Raw genomic sequence first — 22365 nt, forward strand, 5'->3', positions numbered from 1 at the left:
TTCTAGAAGAAAATGTTATCAAAGTTAAGATTTTCCATCTTCAAGATGTTTCTCTGGATAACCCTATCCACTTCATGAGATTTTATTCCATGTTGAGGTTTACTGGTATTATTTTCAACTAGAAAACAAAATGTGCTCCAAATAAATAATAAGAACAGCAGCAGATGTAATGATGGCGACGACGATTGTGAGGAAAAGGGGGAGTAAATCATAATATCAATGATATTAAGAATAATGACAAAATGATAAGGAGGATGTCTATTATTCTCACAAATATCACTCAAAACAATAGTAGAGATAGTGAGAAGAGGGAGAGAGATAAAAAGAGACATCGAGGGAAAGTGGGTGCACATTTTTGCGGAAGTCAGAGTAGAATAAAAGATAGAAAGAGAGAGGGAGGGGCTAGGGTTGTGGTGGCTATGTTTGAAGATACATAATAAAAACGTGACCTTGAGAGGGAGACATTTAAGTTTCAAAGCGGTATCGTTATGGTGTCACGCGCGTAAAACATTCCCCATAGACTTGTGTGTTAAAATGACACTTTTGAAAAATTCATAAAAAATAAACGTGAAATTAGAGGGCCGAATGTTTACTACCATTGGATAGGATATATATCTGACCAGAGAAGGGTATCGTAGCCGGCTCATTTTAAAAATAAATCGCCATTTATGAAGATAACTATGATGGGATCAAATTTATCGACTGTAACAGTAAAATAGCCCTAATTCGTCCGCCAGTCAAAAAAATAGTTCCAAAGTCATTTTATATCTTCCCGATTTGGGCAAGGGAAGTTCAGTAGTTACCATTTTTAGAATCAGTGTTAGATTTTCAATCATATTCATACACTTTTGTCAATCAGCAATATCTAATTGAAAAAAAATTCGAATGGGTTGGGTCGAATGAATATCTTTAGCCCTCCTGTTGTAATTAGGCTCATGGAACCTTTATATACCCTGCTCTGTCTGCTATCAGCGGTAGATTCCCAACACTCCCCTAATAATTTGTACCTTAAGCCTTAATAAAATTTTCATTACAAACCATCATTGCATTATTCAAGATAATCATGAATTGTTATTCCCTCTCCTTAAGTCTACCCACTCTGAGACCTATAATTATCCTTCACTGAATGTCTCAACATCGATATTCAAGCAGAAAGATCACTCCCTAGCAATTTCTCATCCGGCGCTGACAAGATTGATATCCAAATTCTCCTATGAAGCTTGTTTTGAAAAAATACTAGAATCACATTTTACTTCCTACATACAAAAAAATACTAACGAGCAAAATGTGTTTTAAAGGTTATTCAACAAAAACATATAAATCATCAGAAAGTTACAGAAACTAGAATCTTACCCCGCCCCCCCCCCCCCCATCACGTATTTTCATCTGTCGCTTGTCATTCTTTCTCCCTCTCCCTCAAACGTGAAATAGGCATAATTACAATGATCAAATGAAAAACACAGGAACATAACATCTGATTCGGACAAATAAAGCTCATAAAAGTGCAAGTAAGGAAAAACATGCGAATCGACACTCTTGTGTTTTCGAATCGCCAGAAAATTTTGGTTTTGTACGCTGATTCTCCGGCGCGCACAATATATTGGGAAATGTGCCGTTTGATACGCGCTCTCATTCGCTGAAAGTTTTGACCTAATATGACGACACAATGGTCAATAGGGTATGCAACACTGATTCTTCTACGCTCATGTTGGGTACGCGTTTTCATTGGCTGAAAGTTTTAAGCTAATGACGAAACAATGGTTGACAAGGGCGCACTTTGAATGGTATCTTTGAGTAACAAACAGTGACGTTCCTTGTCTCAGTTTTGATTTAGCTCTCGGAGTGCAACTATTGCTTCTTCCTCGCTTTCGAAACTTTTCTTCAATTGAATTACCCAATTCAATCGATTCGTTCTCAAGTAAATTGGCCATTTCTGACCAGGTAATCGAATTGCAACGGATCGCTCCTGAAAACTATCAAATCTTATTAGATTGAGTTAAATTAATTCTTTTTACACAATAGTTTAACACCTATTCAACATGTTTTAACAAGTTATTTGCAAGAAATCCAAAATATCTAGTCAATTTACACAAGACGTAAAGATTGACGGGAAATTAATTATATTGAGGGAGAAGGAGAGAGTGAAAGAAAGAAAAAAAAGTCAAGTGATTTTCTAGTCATGTTGCTTGAAATCGAATCTAAGAATACATATGTCGACTTACTGAACCTAACTTGTTTCAGAGCATCGCATGATTATGTCACAAATGATTTTACGTATCATTATCCAATAACTATCTCAGAAACTTTGAAAATGGCAGACATCAGTATGTCAGCTCAGAGAAAACGAAGAGCTCAACGCATGGCAAATCGGCCTCGACGACTAGCCCAAGGACCAGTGTCGGATCACGGTGATGAGATCCTTCAAGCCATTGAGTTAGTCAAAGCTAAGCAAGAAGCTGAAGCTTACCCTGGTGGTGATTTCCTTGAGGCGAAGGACCAGGAAACCCACACTCCTGAAAAATCGACCTCTATCTTAAGGTAGGACTTTTTTAGGGGGGGGGGTGTAGCTTCTAAAATTGCATTCACTTTGAATGTTGCCTATTTGACGAATCGATGTTTCATTGAAATGTCAGTTACTAAATACTTTATAAAATCTCCACGGATATAGCTATTCACAGCCTTCATTCTGCGATATATAAGAGCTTAGTTTTCGGGGGTAATAACTATGCATAATGTATTTTGTTCTTACCTTGTAGCCACTGTGACAGCAAGCCGACAACGCAGATACCTGTCCACGAGAACAAGAGTGTTGACGAAGAGGTCATCCAAATGCTGCAAACCAGCGTCACATGTCAAACTCTCAAACTCGATGACCTCTCGACCTTTGACATGGAATGGACTGTAAAGGTAATGCCGATCAAAATCATCTTTAATACATGCACAATATCTCAAATATGACACTGATTTAGATCGGAAAGACAAGTTAAAATAGATAATGATAATGTTGTATTAATTTTATTTTTACTTAAGATTTGAACCCTAAATGTAAACACAAAACATTGACACACACTTCAATCGATTAATACGAATTACCCTTTCTATATAGTTGGATTGAAGGACATTTTTTCATTCATTTGGCAGAGCCTGGAAACGCTCGTGGAGATTGGGCGGGGCAGCTACGGTCGCGTCCTTCTAGCACGTCATCGTTCCACAGGCGTCCCTCTTGCGGTCAAAGAACCGTCTTGGTCAGACGATTTTGCCTCGCCCGGTGAAATGGTTGAGGAACTCAAGGCAACAAGGACCAGAGCTACAAAGGAGGCACTGATCCAACAGTTGTTGTCAGGAAGTCCCTACTTTCCAAAGTTATGGGGTACGCTAGACCTCGGAAACGAACTCTGCCAGGCCGTCGAGTTCATCGGATGCAAGAAGACAGGCACTGGCTACCCTCTCCACGCACCACCACGTCTATCAGTCAGCAACGTTGTCAAGATCGCAGAGGATATCGTCAAGGGAATGAAGGAGTTCCATGATCACGGACTTCTCCATAATGACTTGAAGAATGATAACGTGCTGTTAGAAAAACGCGGCAAACGATACAACGCCGTCATCATCGATTTCGGCATGGCGAGCACAATGACGGCACCAGCAAAAATGGTTGGGGTCACCAAAGAACTGAAAATGGCATATGTGCACGGAGGGGAGGCGGACTACATAGCACCTGAGGTTGTCCTGGATGAACAGCCGACATCAGTTGCTTCAGACGTGTTTTCGATCGGCCGTATCTTTTCGGATATGGGAGAGATATTCGAAGGTAATTATCGAATCTTTATCACCATCTCATATATTGAATGGAAAACTCGCTGTTCACAAAATAATACATGTCTAAAAAAAAATCTGTTCATGAAATATTTAAACCGCAACCATTTTCTTGATTCTCCTTTTGATTTTCACCCATTCATTGAATATCATTTTGTTCAATGCATAATTATCTCCGTTTCCTTTGCTTCTCTTTATGTTTCTCCTAACTTCAGATCTCCACTCTCCCGTGGTTCGAACACTGACCAAGATAGGATCTAAGTGCATGGCAAATGATCCTGATCACCGCCCAAGCCTTGATACCATCCAAACTCAAATCGACAAACTCCAACGGCCAAGTAGATGGAGGCGTGTCAAGCGATGGTTCGCAAGAAAACTACATCTACGCAGAAAGTAGTCCCACTATAACTCATATTTTGGCACCATCTGATAATAAAATCACCATGAAAACATTCATTGTTCCTCATTGTTTTCTTTCGCTCACATTCTAGAAGAAAATGTTATCAAAGTTAAGATTTTCCATCTTCAAGATGTTTCTCTGGATAACCCTATCCACTTCATGAGATTTTATTCCATGTTGAGGTTTACTGGTATTATTTTCAACTAGAAAACAAAATGTGCTCCAAATAAATAATAAGAACAGCAGCAGATGTAATGATGGCGACGACGATTGTGAGGAAAAGGGGGAGTAAATCATAATATCAATGATATTAAGAATAATGACAAAATGATAAGGAGGATGTCTATTATTCTCACAAATATCACTCAAAACAATAGTAGAGATAGTGAGAAGAGGGAGAGAGATAAAAAGAGACATCGAGGGAAAGTGGGTGCACATTTTTGCGGAAGTCAGAGTAGAATAAAAGATAGAAAGAGAGAGGGAGGGGCTAGGGTTGTGGTGGCTATGTTTGAAGATACATAATAAAAACGTGACCTTGAGAGGGAGACATTTAAGTTTCAAAGCGGTATCGTTATGGTGTCACGCGCGTAAAACATTCCCCATAGACTTGTGTGTTAAAATGACACTTTTGAAAAATTCATAAAAAATAAACGTGAAATTAGAGGGCCGAATGTTTACTACCATTGGATAGGATATATATCTGACCAGAGAAGGGTATCGTAGCCGGCTCATTTTAAAAATAAATCGCCATTTATGAAGATAACTATGATGGGATCAAATTTATCGACTGTAACAGTAAAATAGCCCTAATTCGTCCGCCAGTCAAAAAAATAGTTCCAAAGTCATTTTATATCTTCCCGATTTGGGCAAGGGAAGTTCAGTTGTTACCATTTTTAGAATCAGTGTTAGATTTTCAATCATATTCATACACTTTTGTCAATCAGCAATATCTAATTGAAAAAAAATTCGAATGGGTTGGGTCGAATGAATATCTTTAGCCCTCCTGTTGTAATTAGGCTCATGGAACCTTTATATACCCTGCTCTGTCTGCTATCAGCGGTAGATTCCCAACACTCCCCTAATAATTTGTACCTTAAGCCTTAATAAAATTTTCATTACAAACCATCATTGCATTATTCAAGATAATCATGAATTGTTATTCCCTCTCCTTAAGTCTACCCACTCTGAGACCTATAATTATCCTTCACTGAATGTCTCAACATCGATATTCAAGCAGAAAGATCACTCCCTAGCAATTTCTCATCCGACGCTGACAAGATTGATATCCAAATTCTCCTATGAAGCTTGTTTTGAAAAAATACTAGAATCACATTTTACTTCCTACATACAAAAAAATACTAACGAGCAAAATGTGTTTTAAAGGTTATTCAACAAAAACATATAAATCATCAGAAAGTTACAGAAACTAGAATCTTACCCCGCCCCCCCCCCCCATCACGTATTTTCATCTGTCGCTTGTCATTCTTTCTCCCTCTCCCTCAAACGTGAAATAGGCATAATTACAATGATCAAATGAAAAACACAGGAACATAACATCTGATTCGGACAAATAAAGCTCATAAAAGTGCAAGTAAGGAAAAACATGCGAATCGACACTCTTGTGTTTTCGAATCGCCAGAAAATTTTGGTTTTGTACGCTGATTCTCCGGCGCGCACAATATATTGGGATATGTGCCGTTTGATACGCGCTCTCATTCGCTGAAAGTTTTGACCTAATATGACGACACAATGGTCAATAGGGTATGCAACACTGTTTAACACCTATTCAACATGTTTTAACAAGTTATTTGCAAGAAATCCAAAATATCTAGTCAATTTACACAAGACGTAAAGATTGACGGGAAATTAATTATATTGAGGGAGAAGGAGAGAGTGAAAGAAAGAAAAAAAAGTCAAGTGATTTTCTAGTCATGTTGCTTGAAATCGAATCTAAGAATACATATGTCGACTTACTGAACCTAACTTGTTTCAGAGCATCGCATGATTATGTCACAAATGATTTTACGTATCATTATCCAATAACTATCTCAGAAACTTTGAAAATGGCAGACATCAGTATGTCAGCTCAGAGAAAACGAAGAGCTCAACGCATGGCAAATCGGCCTCGACGACTAGCCCAAGGACCAGTGTCGGATCACGGTGATGAGATCCTTCAAGCCATTGAGTTAGTCAAAGCTAAGCAAGAAGCTGAAGCTTACCCTGGTGGTGATTTCCTTGAGGCGAAGGACCAGGAAACCCACACTCCTGAAAAATCGACCTCTATCTTAAGGTAGGACTTTTTTAGGGGGGGGGGTGTAGCTTCTAAAATTGCATTCACTTTGAATGTTGCCTATTTGACGAATCGATGTTTCATTGAAATGTCAGTTACTAAATACTTTATAAAATCTCCACGGATATAGCTATTCACAGCCTTCATTCTGCGATATATAAGAGCTTAGTTTTCGGGGGTAATAACTATGCATAATGTATTTTGTTCTTACCTTGTAGCCACTGTGACAGCAAGCCGACAACGCAGATACCTGTCCACGAGAACAAGAGTGTTGACGAAGAGGTCATCCAAATGCTGCAAACCAGCGTCACATGTCAAACTCTCAAACTCGATGACCTCTCGACCTTTGACATGGAATGGACTGTAAAGGTAATGCCGATCAAAATCATCTTTAATACATGCACAATATCTCAAATATGACACTGATTTAGATCGGAAAGACAAGTTAAAATAGATAATGATAATGTTGTATTAATTTTATTTTTACTTAAGATTTGAACCCTAAATGTAAACACAAAACATTGACACACACTTCAATCGATTAATACGAATTACCCTTTCTATATAGTTGGATTGAAGGACATTTTTTCATTCATTTGGCAGAGCCTGGAAACGCTCGTGGAGATTGGGCGGGGCAGCTACGGTCGCGTCCTTCTAGCACGTCATCGTTCCACAGGCGTCCCTCTTGCGGTCAAAGAACCGTCTTGGTCAGACGATTTTGCCTCGCCCGGTGAAATGGTTGAGGAACTCAAGGCAACAAGGACCAGAGCTACAAAGGAGGCACTGATCCAACAGTTGTTGTCAGGAAGTCCCTACTTTCCAAAGTTATGGGGTACGCTAGACCTCGGAAACGAACTCTGCCAGGCCGTCGAGTTCATCGGATGCAAGAAGACAGGCACTGGCTACCCTCTCCACGCACCACCACGTCTATCAGTCAGCAACGTTGTCAAGATCGCAGAGGATATCGTCAAGGGAATGAAGGAGTTCCATGATCACGGACTTCTCCATAATGACTTGAAGAATGATAACGTGCTGTTAGAAAAACGCGGCAAACGATACAACGCCGTCATCATCGATTTCGGCATGGCGAGCACAATGACGGCACCAGCAAAAATGGTTGGGGTCACCAAAGAACTGAAAATGGCATATGTGCACGGAGGGGAGGCGGACTACATAGCACCTGAGGTTGTCCTGGATGAACAGCCGACATCAGTTGCTTCAGACGTGTTTTCGATCGGCCGTATCTTTTCGGATATGGGAGAGATATTCGAAGGTAATTATCGAATCTTTATCACCATCTCATATATTGAATGGAAAACTCGCTGTTCACAAAATAATACATGTCTAAAAAAAAATCTGTTCATGAAATATTTAAACCGCAACCATTTTCTTGATTCTCCTTTTGATTTTCACCCATTCATTGAATATCATTTTGTTCAATGCATAATTATCTCCGTTTCCTTTGCTTCTCTTTATGTTTCTCCTAACTTCAGATCTCCACTCTCCCGTGGTTCGAACACTGACCAAGATAGGATCTAAGTGCATGGCAAATGATCCTGATCACCGCCCAAGCCTTGATACCATCCAAACTCAAATCGACAAACTCCAACGGCCAAGTAGATGGAGGCGTGTCAAGCGATGGTTCGCAAGAAAACTACATCTACGCAGAAAGTAGTCCCACTATAACTCATATTTTGGCACCATCTGATAATAAAATCACCATGAAAACATTAATTGTTCCTCATTGTTTTCTTTCGCTCACATTCTAGAAGAAAATGTTATCAAAGTTAAGATTTTCCATCTTCAAGATGTTTCTCTGGATAACCCTATCCACTTCATGAGATTTTATTCCATGTTGAGGTTTACTGGTATTATTTTCAACTAGAAAACAAAATGTGCTCCAAATAAATAATAAGAACAGCAGCAGATGTAATGATGGCGACGACGATTGTGAGGAAAAGGGGGAGTAAATCATAATATCAATGATATTAAGAATAATGACAAAATGATAAGGAGGATGTCTATTATTCTCACAAATATCACTCAAAACAATAGTAGAGATAGTGAGAAGAGGGAGAGAGATAAAAAGAGACATCGAGGGAAAGTGGGTGCACATTTTTGCGGAAGTCAGAGTAGAATAAAAGATAGAAAGAGAGAGGGAGGGGCTAGGGTTGTGGTGGCTATGTTTGAAGATACATAATAAAAACGTGACCTTGAGAGGGAGACATTTAAGTTTCAAAGCGGTATCGTTATGGTGTCACGCGCGTAAAACATTCCCCATAGACTTGTGTGTTAAAATGACACTTTTGAAAAATTCATAAAAAATAAACGTGAAATTAGAGGGCCGAATGTTTACTACCATTGGATAGGATATATATCTGACCAGAGAAGGGTATCGTAGCCGGCTCATTTTAAAAATAAATCGCCATTTATGAAGATAACTATGATGGGATCAAATTTATCGACTGTAACAGTAAAATAGCCCTAATTCGTCCGCCAGTCAAAAAAATAGTTCCAAAGTCATTTTATATCTTCCCGATTTGGGCAAGGGAAGTTCAGTTGTTACCATTTTTAGAATCAGTGTTAGATTTTCAATCATATTCATACACTTTTGTCAATCAGCAATATCTAATTGAAAAAAAATTCGAATGGGTTGGGTCGAATGAATATCTTTAGCCCTCCTGTTGTAATTAGGCTCATGGAACCTTTATATACCCTGCTCTGTCTGCTATCAGCGGTAGATTCCCAACACTCCCCTAATAATTTGTACCTTAAGCCTTAATAAAATTTTCATTACAAACCATCATTGCATTATTCAAGATAATCATGAATTGTTATTCCCTCTCCTTAAGTCTACCCACTCTGAGACCTATAATTATCCTTCACTGAATGTCTCAACATCGATATTCAAGCAGAAAGATCACTCCCTAGCAATTTCTCATCCGACGCTGACAAGATTGATATCCAAATTCTCCTATGAAGCTTGTTTTGAAAAAATACTAGAATCACATTTTACTTCCTACATACAAAAAAATACTAACGAGCAAAATGTGTTTTAAAGGTTATTCAACAAAAACATATAAATCATCAGAAAGTTACAGAAACTAGAATCTTACCCCGCCCCCCCCCCATCACGTATTTTCATCTGTCGCTTGTCATTCTTTCTCCCTCTCCCTCAAACGTGAAATAGGCATAATTACAATGATCAAATGAAAAACACAGGAACATAACATCTGATTCGGACAAATAAAGCTCATAAAAGTGCAAGTAAGGAAAAACATGCGAATCGACACTCTTGTGTTTTCGAATCGCCAGAAAATTTTGGTTTTGTACGCTGATTCTCCGGCGCGCACAATATATTGGGATATGTGCCGTTTGATACGCGCTCTCATTCGCTGAAAGTTTTGACCTAATATGACGACACAATGGTCAATAGGGTATGCAACACTGTTTAACACCTATTCAACATGTTTTAACAAGTTATTTGCAAGAAATCCAAAATATCTAGTCAATTTACACAAGACGTAAAGATTGACGGGAAATTAATTATATTGAGGGAGAAGGAGAGAGTGAAAGAAAGAAAAAAAAGTCAAGTGATTTTCTAGTCATGTTGCTTGAAATCGAATCTAAGAATACATATGTCGACTTACTGAACCTAACTTGTTTCAGAGCATCGCATGATTATGTCACAAATGATTTTACGTATCATTATCCAATAACTATCTCAGAAACTTTGAAAATGGCAGACATCAGTATGTCAGCTCAGAGAAAACGAAGAGCTCAACGCATGGCAAATCGGCCTCGACGACTAGCCCAAGGACCAGTGTCGGATCACGGTGATGAGATCCTTCAAGCCATTGAGTTAGTCAAAGCTAAGCAAGAAGCTGAAGCTTACCCTGGTGGTGATTTCCTTGAGGCGAAGGACCAGGAAACCCACACTCCTGAAAAATCGACCTCTATCTTAAGGTAGGACTTTTTTAGGGGGGGGGGTGTAGCTTCTAAAATTGCATTCACTTTGAATGTTGCCTATTTGACGAATCGATGTTTCATTGAAATGTCAGTTACTAAATACTTTATAAAATCTCCACGGATATAGCTATTCACAGCCTTCATTCTGCGATATATAAGAGCTTAGTTTTCGGGGGTAATAACTATGCATAATGTATTTTGTTCTTACCTTGTAGCCACTGTGACAGCAAGCCGACAACGCAGATACCTGTCCACGAGAACAAGAGTGTTGACGAAGAGGTCATCCAAATGCTGCAAACCAGCGTCACATGTCAAACTCTCAAACTCGATGACCTCTCGACCTTTGACATGGAATGGACTGTAAAGGTAATGCCGATCAAAATCATCTTTAATACATGCACAATATCTCAAATATGACACTGATTTAGATCGGAAAGACAAGTTAAAATAGATAATGATAATGTTGTATTAATTTTATTTTTACTTAAGATTTGAACCCTAAATGTAAACACAAAACATTGACACACACTTCAATCGATTAATACGAATTACCCTTTCTATATAGTTGGATTGAAGGACATTTTTTCATTCATTTGGCAGAGCCTGGAAACGCTCGTGGAGATTGGGCGGGGCAGCTACGGTCGCGTCCTTCTAGCACGTCATCGTTCCACAGGCGTCCCTCTTGCGGTCAAAGAACCGTCTTGGTCAGACGATTTTGCCTCGCCCGGTGAAATGGTTGAGGAACTCAAGGCAACAAGGACCAGAGCTACAAAGGAGGCACTGATCCAACAGTTGTTGTCAGGAAGTCCCTACTTTCCAAAGTTATGGGGTACGCTAGACCTCGGAAACGAACTCTGCCAGGCCGTCGAGTTCATCGGATGCAAGAAGACAGGCACTGGCTACCCTCTCCACGCACCACCACGTCTATCAGTCAGCAACGTTGTCAAGATCGCAGAGGATATCGTCAAGGGAATGAAGGAGTTCCATGATCACGGACTTCTCCATAATGACTTGAAGAATGATAACGTGCTGTTAGAAAAACGCGGCAAACGATACAACGCCGTCATCATCGATTTCGGCATGGCGAGCACAATGACGGCACCAGCAAAAATGGTTGGGGTCACCAAAGAACTGAAAATGGCATATGTGCACGGAGGGGAGGCGGACTACATAGCACCTGAGGTTGTCCTGGATGAACAGCCGACATCAGTTGCTTCAGACGTGTTTTCGATCGGCCGTATCTTTTCGGATATGGGAGAGATATTCGAAGGTAATTATCGAATCTTTATCACCATCTCATATATTGAATGGAAAACTCGCTGTTCACAAAATAATACATGTCTAAAAAAAAATCTGTTCATGAAATATTTAAACCGCAACCATTTTCTTGATTCTCCTTTTGATTTTCACCCATTCATTGAATATCATTTTGTTCAATGCATAATTATCTCCGTTTCCTTTGCTTCTCTTTATGTTTCTCCTAACTTCAGATCTCCACTCTCCCGTGGTTCGAACACTGACCAAGATAGGATCTAAGTGCATGGCAAATGATCCTGATCACCGCCCAAGCCTTGATACCATCCAAACTCAAATCGACAAACTCCAACGGCCAAGTAGATGGAGGCGTGTCAAGCGATGGTTCGCAAGAAAACTACATCTACGCAGAAAGTAGTCCCACTATAACTCATATTTTGGCACCATCTGATAATAAAATCACCATGAAAACATTCATTGTTCCTCATTGTTTTCTTTCGCTCACATTCTAGAAGAAAATGTTATCAAAGTTAAGATTTTCCATCTTCAAGATGTTTCTCTGGATAACCCTATCCACTTCATGAGATTTTATTCCATGTTGAGGTTTACTGGTATTATTTTCAACTAGAAAACAAAATGTGCTCCAAATAAATAATAAGAACAGCAGCAGATGTAATGATGGCGACGACGATTGTGAGGAAAAGGGGGAGTAAATCATAATATCAATGATATTAAGAATAATGACAAAATGATAAGGAGGATGTCTATTATTCTCACAAATATCACTCAAAACAATAGTAGAGATAGTGAGAAGAGGGAGAGAGATAAAAAGAGACATCGAGGGAAAGTGGGTGCACATTTTTGCGGAAGTCAGAGTAGAATAAAAGATAGAAAGAGAGAGGGAGGGGCTAGGGTTGTGGTGGCTATGTTTGAAGATACATAATAAAAACGTGACCTTGAGAGGGAGACATTTAAGTTTCAAAGCGGTATCGTTATGGTGTCACGCGCGTAAAACATTCCCCATAGACTTGTGTGTTAAAATGACACTTTTGAAAAATTCATAAAAAATAAACGTGAAATTAGAGGGCCGAATGTTTACTACCATTGGATAGGATATATATCTGACCAGAGAAGGGTATCGTAGCCGGCTCATTTTAAAAATAAATCGCCATTTATGAAGATAACTATGATGGGATCAAATTTATCGACTGTAACAGTAAAATAGCCCTAATTCGTCCGCCAGTCAAAAAAATAGTTCCAAAGTCATTTTATATCTTCCCGATTTGGGCAAGGGAAGTTCAGTTGTTACCATTTTTAGAATCAGTGTTAGATTTTCAATCATATTCATACACTTTTGTCAATCAGCAATATCTAATTGAAAAAAAATTCGAATGGGTTGGGTCGAATGAATATCTTTAGCCCTCCTGTTGTAATTAGGCTCATGGAACCTTTATATACCCTGCTCTGTCTGCTATCAGCGGTAGATTCCCAACACTCCCCTAATAATTTGTACCTTAAGCCTTAATAAAATTTTCATTACAAACCATCATTGCATTATTCAAGATAATCATGAATTGTTATTCCCTCTCCTTAAGTCTACCCACTCTGAGACCTATAATTATCCTTCACTGAATGTCTCAACATCGATATTCAAGCAGAAAGATCACTCCCTAGCAATTTCTCATCCGGCGCTGACAAGATTGATATCCAAATTCTCCTATGAAGCTTGTTTTGAAAAAATACTAGAATCACATTTTACTTCCTACATACAAAAAAATACTAACGAGCAAAATGTGTTTTAAAGGTTATTCAACAAAAACATATAAATCATCAGAAAGTTACAGAAACTAGAATCTTACCCCGCCCCCCCCCCCCCCCATCACGTATTTTCATCTGTCGCTTGTCATTCTTTCTCCCTCTCCCTCAAACGTGAAATAGGCATAATTACAATGATCAAATGAAAAACACAGGAACATAACATCTGATTCGGACAAATAAAGCTCATAAAAGTGCAAGTAAGGAAAAACATGCGAATCGACACTCTTGTGTTTTCGAATCGCCAGAAAATTTTGGTTTTGTACGCTGATTCTCCGGCGCGCACAATATATTGGGAAATGTGCCGTTTGATACGCGCTCTCATTCGCTGAAAGTTTTGACCTAATATGACGACACAATGGTCAATAGGGTATGCAACACTGATTCTTCTACGCTCATGTTGGGTACGCGTTTTCATTGGCTGAAAGTTTTAAGCTAATGACGAAACAATGGTTGACAAGGGCGCACTTTGAATGGTATCTTTGAGTAACAAACAGTGACGTTCCTTGTCTCAGTTTTGATTTAGCTCTCGGAGTGCAACTATTGCTTCTTCCTCGCTTTCGAAACTTTTCTTCAATTGAATTACCCAATTCAATCGATTCGTTCTCAAGTAAATTGGCCATTTCTGACCAGGTAATCGAATTGCAACGGATCGCTCCTGAAAACTATCAAATCTTATTAGATTGAGTTAAATTAATTCTTTTTACACAATAGTTTAACACCTATTCAACATGTTTTAACAAGTTATTTGCAAGAAATCCAAAATATCTAGTCAATTTACACAAGACGTAAAGATTGACGGGAAATTAATTATATTGAGGGAGAAGGAGAGAGTGAAAGAAAGAAAAAAAAGTCAAGTGATTTTCTAGTCATGTTGCTTGAAATCGAATCTAAGAATACATATGTCGACTTACTGAACCTAACTTGTTTCAGAGCATCGCATGATTATGTCACAAATGATTTTACGTATCATTATCCAATAACTATCTCAGAAACTTTGAAAATGGCAGACATCAGTATGTCAGCTCAGAGAAAACGAAGAGCTCAACGCATGGCAAATCGGCCTCGACGACTAGCCCAAGGACCAGTGTCGGATCACGGTGATGAGATCCTTCAAGCCATTGAGTTAGTCAAAGCTAAGCAAGAAGCTGAAGCTTACCCTGGTGGTGATTTCCTTGAGGCGAAGGACCAGGAAACCCACACTCCTGAAAAATCGACCTCTATCTTAAGGTAGGACTTTTTTAGGGGGGGGGGGTGTAGCTTCTAAAATTGCATTCACTTTGAATGTTGCCTATTTGACGAATCGATGTTTCATTGAAATGTCAGTTACTAAATACTTTATAAAATCTCCACGGATATAGCTATTCACAGCCTTCATTCTGCGATATATAAGAGCTTAGTTTTCGGGGGTAATAACTATGCATAATGTATTTTGTTCTTACCTTGTAGCCACTGTGACAGCAAGCCGACAACGCAGATACCTGTCCACGAGAACAAGAGTGTTGACGAAGAGGTCATCCAAATGCTGCAAACCAGCGTCACATGTCAAACTCTCAAACTCGATGACCTCTCGACCTTTGACATGGAATGGACTGTAAAGGTAATGCCGATCAAAATCATCTTTAATACATGCACAATATCTCAAATATGACACTGATTTAGATCGGAAAGACAAGTTAAAATAGATAATGATAATGTTGTATTAATTTTATTTTTACTTAAGATTTGAACCCTAAATGTAAACACAAAACATTGACACACACTTCAATCGATTAATACGAATTACCCTTTCTATATAGTTGGATTGAAGGACATTTTTTCATTCATTTGGCAGAGCCTGGAAACGCTCGTGGAGATTGGGCGGGGCAGCTACGGTCGCGTCCTTCTAGCACGTCATCGTTCCACAGGCGTCCCTCTTGCGGTCAAAGAACCGTCTTGGTCAGACGATTTTGCCTCGCCCGGTGAAATGGTTGAGGAACTCAAGGCAACAAGGACCAGAGCTACAAAGGAGGCACTGATCCAACAGTTGTTGTCAGGAAGTCCCTACTTTCCAAAGTTATGGGGTACGCTAGACCTCGGAAACGAACTCTGCCAGGCCGTCGAGTTCATCGGATGCAAGAAGACAGGCACTGGCTACCCTCTCCACGCACCACCACGTCTATCAGTCAGCAACGTTGTCAAGATCGCAGAGGATATCGTCAAGGGAATGAAGGAGTTCCATGATCACGGACTTCTCCATAATGACTTGAAGAATGATAACGTGCTGTTAGAAAAACGCGGCAAACGATACAACGCCGTCATCATCGATTTCGGCATGGCGAGCACAATGACGGCACCAGCAAAAATGGTTGGGGTCACCAAAGAACTGAAAATGGCATATGTGCACGGAGGGGAGGCGGACTACATAGCACCTGAGGTTGTCCTGGATGAACAGCCGACATCAGTTGCTTCAGACGTGTTTTCGATCGGCCGTATCTTTTCGGATATGGGAGAGATATTCGAAGGTAATTATCGAATCTTTATCACCATCTCATATATTGAATGGAAAACTCGCTGTTCACAAAATAATACATGTCTAAAAAAAAATCTGTTCATGAAATATTTAAACCGCAACCATTTTCTTGATTCTCCTTTTGATTTTCACCCATTCATTGAATATCATTTTGTTCAATGCATAATTATCTCCGTTTCCTTTGCTTCTCTTTATGTTTCTCCTAACTTCAGATCTCCACTCTCCCGTGGTTCGAACACTGACCAAGATAGGATCTAAGTGCATGGCAAATGATCCTGATCACCGCCCAAGCCTTGATACCATCCAAACTCAAATCGACAAACTCCAACGGCCAAGTAGATGGAGGCGTGTCAAGCGATGGTTCGCAAGAAAACTACATCTACGCAGAAAGTAGTCCCACTATAACTCATATTTTGGCACCATCTGATAATAAAATCACCATGAAAACATTCATTGTTCCTCATTGTTTTCTTTCGCTCACATTCTAGAAGAAAATGTTATCAAAGTTAAGATTTTCCATCTTCAAGATGTTTCTCTGGATAACCCTATCCACTTCATGAGATTTTATTCCATGTTGAGGTTTACTGGTATTATTTTCAACTAGAAAACAAAATGTGCTCCAAATAAATAATAAGAACAGCAGCAGATGTAATGATGGCGACGACGATTGTGAGGAAAAGGGGGAGTAAATCATAATATCAATGATATTAAGAATAATGACAAAATGATAAGGAGGATGTCTATTATTCTCACAAATATCACTCAAAACAATAGTAGAGATAGTGAGAAGAGGGAGAGAGATAAAAAGAGACATCGAGGGAAAGTGGGTGCACATTTTTGCGGAAGTCAGAGTAGAATAAAAGATAGAAAGAGAGAGGGAGGGGCTAGGGTTGTGGTGGCTATGTTTGAAGATACATAATAAAAACGTGACCTTGAGAGGGAGACATTTAAGTTTCAAAGCGGTATCGTTATGGTGTCACGCGCGTAAAACATTCCCCATAGACTTGTGTGTTAAAATGACACTTTTGAAAAATTCATAAAAAATAAACGTGAAATTAGAGGGCCGAATGTTTACTACCATTGGATAGGATATATATCTGACCAGAGAAGGGTATCGTAGCCGGCTCATTTTAAAAATAAATCGCCATTTATGAAGATAACTATGATGGGATCAAATTTATCGACTGTAACAGTAAAATAGCCCTAATTCGTCCGCCAGTCAAAAAAATAGTTCCAAAGTCATTTTATATCTTCCCGATTTGGGCAAGGGAAGTTCAGTTGTTACCATTTTTAGAATCAGTGTTAGATTTTCAATCATATTCATACACTTTTGTCAATCAGCAATATCTAATTGAAAAAAAATTCGAATGGGTTGGGTCGAATGAATATCTTTAGCCCTCCTGTTGTAATTAGGCTCATGGAACCTTTATATACCCTGCTCTGTCTGCTATCAGCGGTAGATTCCCAACACTCCCCTAATAATTTGTACCTTAAGCCTTAATAAAATTTTCATTACAAACCATCATTGCATTATTCAAGATAATCATGAATTGTTATTCCCTCTCCTTAAGTCTACCCACTCTGAGACCTATAATTATCCTTCACTGAATGTCTCAACATCGATATTCAAGCAGAAAGATCACTCCCTAGCAATTTCTCATCCGGCGCTGACAAGATTGATATCCAAATTCTCCTATGAAGCTTGTTTTGAAAAAATACTAGAATCACATTTTACTTCCTACATACAAAAAAATACTAACGAGCAAAATGTGTTTTAAAGGTTATTCAACAAAAACATATAAATCATCAGAAAGTTACAGAAACTAGAATCTTACCCCGCCCCCCCCCCCCCATCACGTATTTTCATCTGTCGCTTGTCATTCTTTCTCCCTCTCCCTCAAACGTGAAATAGGCATAATTACAATGATCAAATGAAAAACACAGGAACATAACATCTGATTCGGACAAATAAAGCTCATAAAAGTGCAAGTAAGGAAAAACATGCGAATCGACACTCTTGTGTTTTCGAATCGCCAGAAAATTTTGGTTTTGTACGCTGATTCTCCGGCGCGCACAATATATTGGGAAATGTGCCGTTTGATACGCGCTCTCATTCGCTGAAAGTTTTGACCTAATATGACGACACAATGGTCAATAGGGTATGCAACACTGATTCTTCTACGCTCATGTTGGGTACGCGTTTTCATTGGCTGAAAGTTTTAAGCTAATGACGAAACAATGGTTGACAAGGGCGCACTTTGAATGGTATCTTTGAGTAACAAACAGTGACGTTCCTTGTCTCAGTTTTGATTTAGCTCTCGGAGTGCAACTATTGCTTCTTCCTCGCTTTCGAAACTTTTCTTCAATTGAATTACCCAATTCAATCGATTCGTTCTCAAGTAAATTGGCCATTTCTGACCAGGTAATCGAATTGCAACGGATCGCTCCTGAAAACTATCAAATCTTATTAGATTGAGTTAAATTAATTCTTTTTACACAATAGTTTAACACCTATTCAACATGTTTTAACAAGTTATTTGCAAGAAATCCAAAATATCTAGTCAATTTACACAAGACGTAAAGATTGACGGGAAATTAATTATATTGAGGGAGAAGGAGAGAGTGAAAGAAAGAAAAAAAAGTCAAGTGATTTTCTAGTCATGTTGCTTGAAATCGAATCTAAGAATACATATGTCGACTTACTGAACCTAACTTGTTTCAGAGCATCGCATGATTATGTCACAAATGATTTTACGTATCATTATCCAATAACTATCTCAGAAACTTTGAAAATGGCAGACATCAGTATGTCAGCTCAGAGAAAACGAAGAGCTCAACGCATGGCAAATCGGCCTCGACGACTAGCCCAAGGACCAGTGTCGGATCACGGTGATGAGATCCTTCAAGCCATTGAGTTAGTCAAAGCTAAGCAAGAAGCTGAAGCTTACCCTGGTGGTGATTTCCTTGAGGCGAAGGACCAGGAAACCCACACTCCTGAAAAATCGACCTCTATCTTAAGGTAGGACTTTTTTAGGGGGGGGGGTGTAGCTTCTAAAATTGCATTCACTTTGAATGTTGCCTATTTGACGAATCGATGTTTCATTGAAATGTCAGTTACTAAATACTTTATAAAATCTCCACGGATATAGCTATTCACAGCCTTCATTCTGCGATATATAAGAGCTTAGTTTTCGGGGGTAATAACTATGCATAATGTATTTTGTTCTTACCTTGTAGCCACTGTGACAGCAAGCCGACAACGCAGATACCTGTCCACGAGAACAAGAGTGTTGACGAAGAGGTCATCCAAATGCTGCAAACCAGCGTCACATGTCAAACTCTCAAACTCGATGACCTCTCGACCTTTGACATGGAATGGACTGTAAAGGTAATGCCGATCAAAATCATCTTTAATACATGCACAATATCTCAAATATGACACTGATTTAGATCGGAAAGACAAGTTAAAATAGATAATGATAATGTTGTATTAATTTTATTTTTACTTAAGATTTGAACCCTAAATGTAAACACAAAACATTGACACACACTTCAATCGATTAATACGAATTACCCTTTCTATATAGTTGGATTGAAGGACATTTTTTCATTCATTTGGCAGAGCCTGGAAACGCTCGTGGAGATTGGGCGGGGCAGCTACGGTCGCGTCCTTCTAGCACGTCATCGTTCCACAGGCGTCCCTCTTGCGGTCAAAGAACCGTCTTGGTCAGACGATTTTGCCTCGCCCGGTGAAATGGTTGAGGAACTCAAGGCAACAAGGACCAGAGCTACAAAGGAGGCACTGATCCAACAGTTGTTGTCAGGAAGTCCCTACTTTCCAAAGTTATGGGGTACGCTAGACCTCGGAAACGAACTCTGCCAGGCCGTCGAGTTCATCGGATGCAAGAAGACAGGCACTGGCTACCCTCTCCACGCACCACCACGTCTATCAGTCAGCAACGTTGTCAAGATCGCAGAGGATATCGTCAAGGGAATGAAGGAGTTCCATGATCACGGACTTCTCCATAATGACTTGAAGAATGATAACGTGCTGTTAGAAAAACGCGGCAAACGATACAACGCCGTCATCATCGATTTCGGCATGGCGAGCACAATGACGGCACCAGCAAAAATGGTTGGGGTCACCAAAGAACTGAAAATGGCATATGTGCACGGAGGGGAGGCGGACTACATAGCACCTGAGGTTGTCCTGGATGAACAGCCGACATCAGTTGCTTCAGACGTGTTTTCGATCGGCCGTATCTTTTCGGATATGGGAGAGATATTCGAAGGTAATTATCGAATCTTTATCACCATCTCATATATTGAATGGAAAACTCGCTGTTCACAAAATAATACATGTCTAAAAAAAAATCTGTTCATGAAATATTTAAACCGCAACCATTTTCTTGATTCTCCTTTTGATTTTCACCCATTCATTGAATATCATTTTGTTCAATGCATAATTATCTCCGTTTCCTTTGCTTCTCTTTATGTTTCTCCTAACTTCAGATCTCCACTCTCCCGTGGTTCGAACACTGACCAAGATAGGATCTAAGTGCATGGCAAATGATCCTGATCACCGCCCAAGCCTTGATACCATCCAAACTCAAATCGACAAACTCCAACGGCCAAGTAGATGGAGGCGTGTCAAGCGATGGTTCGCAAGAAAACTACATCTACGCAGAAAGTAGTCCCACTATAACTCATATTTTGGCACCATCTGATAATAAAATCACCATGAAAACATTCATTGTTCCTCATTGTTTTCTTTCGCTCACATTCTAGAAGAAAATGTTATCAAAGTTAAGATTTTCCATCTTCAAGATGTTTCTCTGGATAACCCTATCCACTTCATGAGATTTTATTCCATGTTGAGGTTTACTGGTATTATTTTCAACTAGAAAACAAAATGTGCTCCAAATAAATAATAAGAACAGCAGCAGATGTAATGATGGCGACGACGATTGTGAGGAAAAGGGGGAGTAAATCATAATATCAATGATATTAAGAATAATGACAAAATGATAAGGAGGATGTCTATTATTCTCACAAATATCACTCAAAACAATAGTAGAGATAGTGAGAAGAGGGAGAGAGATAAAAAGAGACATCGAGGGAAAGTGGGTGCACATTTTTGCGGAAGTCAGAGTAGAATAAAAGATAGAAAGAGAGAGGGAGGGGCTAGGGTTGTGGTGGCTATGTTTGAAGATACATAATAAAAACGTGACCTTGAGAGGGAGACATTTAAGTTTCAAAGCGGTATCGTTATGGTGTCACGCGCGTAAAACATTCCCCATAGACTTGTGTGTTAAAATGACACTTTTGAAAAATTCATAAAAAATAAACGTGAAATTAGAGGGCCGAATGTTTACTACCATTGGATAGGATATATATCTGACCAGAGAAGGGTATCGTAGCCGGCTCATTTTAAAAATAAATCGCCATTTATGAAGATAACTATGATGGGATCAAATTTATCGACTGTAACAGTAAAATAGCCCTAATTCGTCCGCCAGTCAAAAAAATAGTTCCAAAGTCATTTTATATCTTCCCGATTTGGGCAAGGGAAGTTCAGTTGTTACCATTTTTAGAATCAGTGTTAGATTTTCAATCATATTCATACACTTTTGTCAATCAGCAATATCTAATTGAAAAAAAATTCGAATGGGTTGGGTCGAATGAATATCTTTAGCCCTCCTGTTGTAATTAGGCTCATGGAACCTTTATATACCCTGCTCTGTCTGCTATCAGCGGTAGATTCCCAACACTCCCCTAATAATTTGTACCTTAAGCCTTAATAAAATTTTCATTACAAACCATCATTGCATTATTCAAGATAATCATGAATTGTTATTCCCTCTCCTTAAGTCTACCCACTCTGAGACCTATAATTATCCTTCACTGAATGTCTCAACATCGATATTCAAGCAGAAAGATCACTCCCTAGCAATTTCTCATCCGGCGCTGACAAGATTGATATCCAAATTCTCCTATGAAGCTTGTTTTGAAAAAATACTAGAATCACATTTTACTTCCTACATACAAAAAAATACTAACGAGCAAAATGTGTTTTAAAGGTTATTCAACAAAAACATATAAATCATCAGAAAGTTACAGAAACTAGAATCTTACCCCGCCCCCCCCCCCCCATCACGTATTTTCATCTGTCGCTTGTCATTCTTTCTCCCTCTCCCTCAAACGTGAAATAGGCATAATTACAATGATCAAATGAAAAACACAGGAACATAACATCTGATTCGGACAAATAAAGCTCATAAAAGTGCAAGTAAGGAAAAACATGCGAAT

At 39.1% G+C, this 22365-nt stretch overlaps 1 protein-coding gene across 1 annotated transcript in view; it reads right to left on the reverse strand.

The window, feature by feature from the left end:
* The window catches only part of LOC135154646 (uncharacterized), a 43898-nt gene that overhangs the window by 15557 nt on the left and 5976 nt on the right, over nt 1–22365 (reverse strand). The window contains exons 4-8 of the mRNA XM_064101462.1: nt 19287–19436; nt 14987–15136; nt 10684–10833; nt 6718–6867; nt 2750–2899 (exon numbers count right to left, since the gene is read on the reverse strand). Of these exons, the coding sequence (XP_063957532.1) occupies nt 2750–2899; nt 6718–6867; nt 10684–10833; nt 14987–15136; nt 19287–19436 (750 nt within the window). The remainder of the gene's footprint in view (nt 1–2749; nt 2900–6717; nt 6868–10683; nt 10834–14986; nt 15137–19286; nt 19437–22365) is intronic.

Source organism: Lytechinus pictus, chromosome 7 (assembly GCF_037042905.1).
Source record: "Lytechinus pictus isolate F3 Inbred chromosome 7, Lp3.0, whole genome shotgun sequence".
Classification (NCBI taxonomy): domain Eukaryota; kingdom Metazoa; phylum Echinodermata; class Echinoidea; order Temnopleuroida; family Toxopneustidae; genus Lytechinus; species Lytechinus pictus.